Source organism: Neofelis nebulosa, chromosome 1 (genome assembly GCF_028018385.1).
Source record: "Neofelis nebulosa isolate mNeoNeb1 chromosome 1, mNeoNeb1.pri, whole genome shotgun sequence".
NCBI classification, from domain to species: Eukaryota; Metazoa; Chordata; class Mammalia; order Carnivora; family Felidae; genus Neofelis; species Neofelis nebulosa.
The window spans coordinates 146,776,995-146,783,402 of record NC_080782.1 but is presented as its reverse complement, the minus strand read 5'-3'; the positions used below and the strand labels follow the sequence as shown (position 1 = coordinate 146,783,402).

Here is a 6,408-nt window from a genome sequence, read left to right as displayed (position 1 = left end):
TACATAATTTCCCATTTAAATATACTACCATTTCTCTGGCCTTTATACTAACTATACCTTTGTTTTCTTGTGAAAAACATACACAAGACACAATGCTAAGTACTAATTTCTATCCATAAGGCATCTAAAAAATAGCTTCTCTTAAGACATAAACATGATACCAAATGAAAAACCAAACACAAAAGAAACATAATAATAAATAGTTTTGTATCCCTTCCCCCTCAAAAAAGAAGCATCAGTATCAGCAACACTGACATAAATACATTAGATTTCCTGTTCATAAGAAAAGAAAGACAATCCAGTCACAGTTTAACCATTTCAGGGTTAACCAGGAGAGAGCGTCTTTACTCCCGCAGTTTGTGAAAGGCAGGATGAAGACAGGAAAGAGGCAAGACTGTTTAGGTTTTTCTGATTTAAGAAGAAACACACACAAAATACAAGTGTGGCCACAGACTACTCAGATGATGTGTAATTAGTTACGAAGGTTAACACAGAGCCGTCGTTTTGCTCCCCTTTTTCACCCTAAGTCACATCACGTGCTTCAACTACATGTCCTCTTGGTATTCTAGATATTTTGCTGTGATGGGTTCCTCAAGCTGAATTCCTCCACTGCCCATTAATGCAAATGCTGGGTACATCGTGTGCGAACAGTCCACCTGGCGCTCGTAAAGGCATTTCATGTGATCCATGTCATAGAAAGCCACTCTGCCTTTGTCATAGTCGAGGAAAATCCCTATACTTGTTGGCATCGGAAGAACTCTATTCTCAGGTTCATTGGCGGAAGTGGCTGACTTGGGTATGAAAAACTTCTTCATGCCTATGGTGACTAACGTGAAGGGCTGTGAATCAAAGCAGGCATCTTCACTTCCGCTGTCATGGCCGCTGTCTTGCTCGTATCTAGAACACAATACACACACAAAGCAGTCTTAGCTGTGGCGCCATCCACAGGCCATCAACTATCCTCAAAACGTTTTCACATGGTAATATATGTTGCTTTATTTATTTTTTTAAGCTTACATATTTTAAGAGAGAGAGAAAGCACAAGCAGCAGAGGGGCAGAGAGAGAGAGGGAGAGAGAGAATCCCAAGCAGGCTCTGTGCTCAGTGTAGTGTGGAGCCTGACACAGGGCTCGAACTCATGAACCAAGAGATCATGACCTGAGCCGAAACCAAGTGTCGCACGCTTAACCGACTGAGCCACCCAAATGCCCCGACATATGTTGCTTTAAAATGAAGTTGTGGCTCAGTGGGTTAAGCGTCCGACTCTTGATTTCAGCTCAGGTCATGATGTCATGGTTCGTGGGACTGAGCCCCGTGTCAGGCTCTGTGCTGACAGTGAGGAGCTAGCATAAAACAGCAGCTTATAGAGATTTTTGACACAAACGTCCTTCCTTCATTTTCCAATGCATACTTCACTTTTTATGTATTTGTGATCATACTATATTGACGCTTTTAATCAGGTCTCACTGATATTTCTGATGTCACAAGCCTTTTAAACATTCTTAATATCAATATTCTATCAAGTGGTCATGGCACCATGTTTAATTAACCATTTCCCGATTACCACAGTCACTGTTTTGTTAATTTCTCACCCTTGTGCAAAAAACTTTTCCTGTCACTCAGATTACCAATTTGGGGTTCTGTTCACACAAGAGGTCATAAATTATTTGTGTGGGCTAGTATACATAATACCACGTAAAACGACAAAACCACACAATCCCCATTAAATAATCAATCTCTTTACAAACCGGAATTCTTTGATGTGGAAACCTGTTTACCGTGACCAAATTTTGTAAAGTACCTCCAGGGGAGTTTAAAGAAATTATGTCCCATTACAAAAGAACAATTTCATACCAATTATGAGGTATGGCAGTTGGAAGCATTTCACTATACGTGTGAGTAATTTTTATCACAGAATTAAGGAAATGGATATGAAAGATGTTCAAAATTTAAAACTGTGGGGAGCTTGGGTGGCTCAGTCAGTTGAACTTTCGACTCTTGATTTCGGATCGGTCATGATCTCACAGTCGTGAGATTGAGCCCCACATCAGGCCCTGTGCTGACACTGTGCAGCCTGCTTGGGATTCTCTCTCTTTCTCTCTCTCTCTGCCTTATCTCCCCTCTACCTCCCCCCACCCCCGCACTGCTCTCTCTCTAGGAGAAAAAAGGTTTAAGAAATTTTTAAATGAAAAAAAAACTTTTTTTCATGTTTATTTTTGAGAGAGAAACAGAGTGTGAGCAGGGGAGGGGCAGAGAGAGAGGGAATCACAGAATCTGAAGCAGGCTCCAGGCTGAGCTGTCAGCACAGAGCTTGAGTTGGGGCTTGAACCCACAAGCCATGAGATTATAACCTGAGCCAAAGTTGGATGCTTAACCAACTGAGCCACCCAGGTGCCCCTAAAATTTTTTTTTACTTGCAAAGCTACAGGATAGTCGAGAAGTACCCAAAACAGGCTTAGATACTTGAGATTTGTATCCCAAGACCTCCTGACTCCTTTCTGGAGCCAGCCACACCCGCACGGCCAGAACACCTGAATCTAAGGAATGTATTCCAGATGTAATAAGCAAACCCACATCAATTTCCAGTCTTACCTGGCCAAACAACGATGTGTACCTTTAACAGAATCACTAAGTTCTAGATCAATAAAAAGAGCCTACCTTGGACTAACTGCATCCCGGGGAGAATGGAGCCATTCTTGTAGTTTATCACTGGAAGCGACTCCCACTTTTACCAGGTATGAATACGGTTCCACGCGGAAGGCCCAGAAGTGCTTCCCCTTGGTAATTCCAACGTCTCCAATGATGTAGTCTAAACTGGTGTAATAACCCACTTGGATACGCTCCGCAGCAAGCAGAAGATTAAACCCAGCTCTACTCTCAACACGGTCTCTCTTCAAGTTCAGCAAGAGGCGTTCGTTATTATAACCACATTTTTCATCAAAGAGGAAACTAAAAACTGTAAAGAGAGCTTAAGATTAGTCTCATCATTATCGGTGAGCGCTTCTATAACTGACAGTTAAATAGGATCTGTTTTTGAACTAGAAATTAGTGAAAACAGACTTGAAGAGGAATGTGTCACATGACCCTAGACAAAGTATTACAAACCGAATCCCCAATTGGGAAATCACTTCCAGTAGATTCTCTATGCCAGAAAATCTCTAGGAATATCAAACGGCAGAAAAAGTATTTCAAGTGTACAAGAAAACTTAACAAACGTGGTTCCTGGGAAGAGACACAGCAGATCTCTTCTATTTTACACTACTGGATCTGTCCCTTTTCCCTTTAATATAAGGGGATGTACTTTTTCATAATTACCTGTACAGTTTTCTAAATATTTATTCTAAATTTTAGCAACTTCAGTAGGGGCTTTTCCTTATCAATCCACAGGGCAGACATGAAAAACTGTACAGTAGTTTAAAAAAAAAAAAAAAAGGCACACGTTTTGGGTTTAGAGAGACCAGAGTTTTAATCCCTGGTGAGGCATTTTTGTTTGGTTTTGAGTAGGGTGGAGGGGCAGAGAAAGGAGGACAGAGGATCTGAAGTGGACTCTGGGTTGACAGTAGAGAGCCCAAATGTGGGGCTTGGCTTGAACTCCCGAACTCACAAACTCAGGAACCAGACCCGACCCTTAACCAACTAAGCCACCCAGGCACCCTCCAGCTGAGGCATTTAAATGGAGTTTAACTTAACCTTTGATTTCCTGACTACAGAATGGACAGAATACCACTCTCTTAAGTCTCTATCAGCTCAGATCCATTAAGCAGAACATTGGCTCAAAAGTGGAAATGACCCAAATGGTCATCAACAGATGCACAGATAAAGAAAACGTGGTCTATCCATACAGTGGAATATTATTCACCCTAAATAAGCAAGGAGATTCTGGTACATGCTACATCAAGGATGAAACCCCAAATAAGCCAGGCATAGGATTATATCCATCCACTTATATGAGGTACAGGCAATTCATAGAGGCAGAACATAGAATCAAGGCTCCCAGTCTCTGTGGGGAGGGGGGATTTGTGTTTAATGGGCACAGAGTTTCAGTCTGGAAAAAACGAAAATGTTGTAGAAATATGAGTGGTAGTGGTGGCACAAAAATAGGAATGTACTTAATGCCACTGTCCACTGATGTGCACACTTAAACGTGGTTAAGACAGTAATTTTTGACTATACTATATACCATGATAAAGACGAAATCGTGTACTAGTAAGCTAAAGCCATTCTCCATATGTAGGCGGACCATCCTCTCTGGGAATGCCTATCGCCCTGGCCTGGTATCTTCCCGTCAATCTCAAAAGTCTCCCCGTTTGCAAAATAAAAATTGTAACAGTCACCCTGGTCATCTTATTCCCAGAGGAGAGAAAGCCAACTCTGGGGATGCGTGGCTGACTCAGTTGGTGGAGCACACAACTCTTTATCTCAGGGTTGTGAGTTCGAGCCCCCACTGGGTATAGAGATTACTTAAAAATAAAATCTTAAAAAAAAAGGAAAAGAAAGCAAGAACTTTGAATGTGTCCTTTCTTCTTTCCCCCTCCACCAAGTCACTGAAAACCCAGCAGCTACTTCCAGGTTTCTTTTTAATTCCACTTTCAGTCAGACAAGAAAAGAAAGGGGAAACTGCCTAAAATGTACAAATACTTATTTCATACTTGCAAATCCACCCTAAAACTATCAGATTTTATTCAAATTGAAGATAACCAATTTTTGCCAACCCTACTTTATTTGTATTCTTTTTTTTTTTTTTAATTAGCCACAATGTGCATGAAAAACAAGTAGTGGCTAGTACACTTTGGACAAAAAGGGAAGGAAGGACAGACTGTACAAAATATGGACACACAAGCCACTAAAAACAGGCAGGGGCTGTGGGGTCTAAAAACCAACTGCAGGAACCTCAAAGGCAGTGAGCAACAGGGCACAATGTGTGCCCGCTATAACCAGAATGAACCCAGCACTGGTTCTCAGCGTCCCTGGTCTGTGGAGACACTGCAGGGAAACCGCTCACCTGCAGATGATTCTTTCTACAAAAATCTATGGGCACTCTGTAAGTAGCACCAGTGGCTTCAGACTTGGGAGTGGGGGGGGGGATGGTGGCTGGGCGAGATGAGCTTTTAATATTGAGGGGGGCAGGAATCACCAAGTTCTAGAGAACATCCAGACACGTCAGAATGAGGTTAATCAAAGTATTTCATATTATGCCAGTAATTTTTTTAAAATCTCCCAAGATCTATGTTGTAGAGATTTCTATAAACCTATCAAAAATACAGAATTATACCATGTAAAAATTGTACGGTAGCATATTTATGCTATTTTTCATTTCAAATGAATAGCCCTCACTCAAATGTCTTCATGTTTTTCTCCATCTGATGTCAGTCCACATTCTAATCCTGTTCCCAGCCTACATGGTGAAATTCAAGTATTCGTCTATTTCCAAAACCTAGTTGGGGATGGAATGGGTTTTCTAGAAAACTTTTTTTCAAACCAATGAAAACTGGTTTCAATGTAAAGCTATATAAAAACAGTGCCTAATTTATTTATTATTTTTTAAAGTCTATTTTGACAGAGAATGTAAAAGAGCAGAGGAGGGGCAGAGAGAGAGAGAGGGCGAGAAAGAATCCCAAGCAGGCTCCGCATGGTCAGCACAGAGCCCGACTTGGGGCTCGAACTCCTGAACCGTGAGGTTATGACCTGAGCTGAAATCAAGAGCTGGATGCTTAACTGACTGAGCCATCCAGGTGCCCCTAGTTTATTTTTTATCAAGGTCTCTTCCAACTCTGTGGTTTTTTTATTCCCAGTCTTCCCAATACCTGGAGCTGGAGGGGTGTGAAGAATCAGCTCCCTGCTGCAAGGACTACAGATCGAGCCCTTGTAGGCTCTTACTCTGAAAGCATAGTTACAATTGCTTTCCAGATCGGAAATGACTTTACTTGTGCCACACACTTCTATCTCGTTCCAAGACAGCATCTCTTCATCTCTGTTAACCTTCCGATATTCAAGGACATAGCTGTCAGCTTTGTCCTTTTCTGGATGGTGCCAGTTGATCAGAGCATTGTTATACACCTTGCTCTGCTCCTCATTGATCTCTGGCACATCTACACCTGTAAGAAAGAAGAAACCAAACAGAGTTAAAATACTGTTATTTCAGAACCTATATGTTCCTCGATAAAAATCATGTATTGAAAATACTTACATCATTTCTATTTTCTTTTAATGTTTATTCAGTTTTGAGAAAGAGACAGAGCATGTGTGGGGGAGGAGCAGAGAGAGACACACACACACACACACACACACACACACAGAATCCGAAGCAGGCTCCAGGCTCTGAGCCATCAGCACAGAGCCCGACATGGGGCCCGAACCCAAGAACCATGAGATCATGACCTGAGCCGAAGTCAGAAGCTTAACCAAATGA

At 41.7% G+C, this 6,408-nt stretch overlaps 1 protein-coding gene across 2 annotated transcripts in view; it reads right to left on the bottom strand.

Moving 5' to 3' along the window:
• Positions 1 to 441: 441 nt before the first annotated feature.
• TRIM36 (tripartite motif containing 36) overlaps positions 442 to 6,408 on the bottom strand; it is a 33,192-nt gene continuing 27,225 nt past the window's right edge. For both annotated transcript variants that reach the window (XM_058738729.1, XM_058738737.1), the window contains 3 exons: positions 5,804 to 6,094; positions 2,658 to 2,955; positions 442 to 897 (listed from right to left, as the gene is read on the bottom strand). In XM_058738729.1, coding sequence (XP_058594712.1) covers positions 546 to 897; positions 2,658 to 2,955; positions 5,804 to 6,094 — 941 coding nt within the window. In that variant the 3' untranslated portion in view covers positions 442 to 545. The remainder of the gene's footprint in view (positions 898 to 2,657; positions 2,956 to 5,803; positions 6,095 to 6,408) is intronic.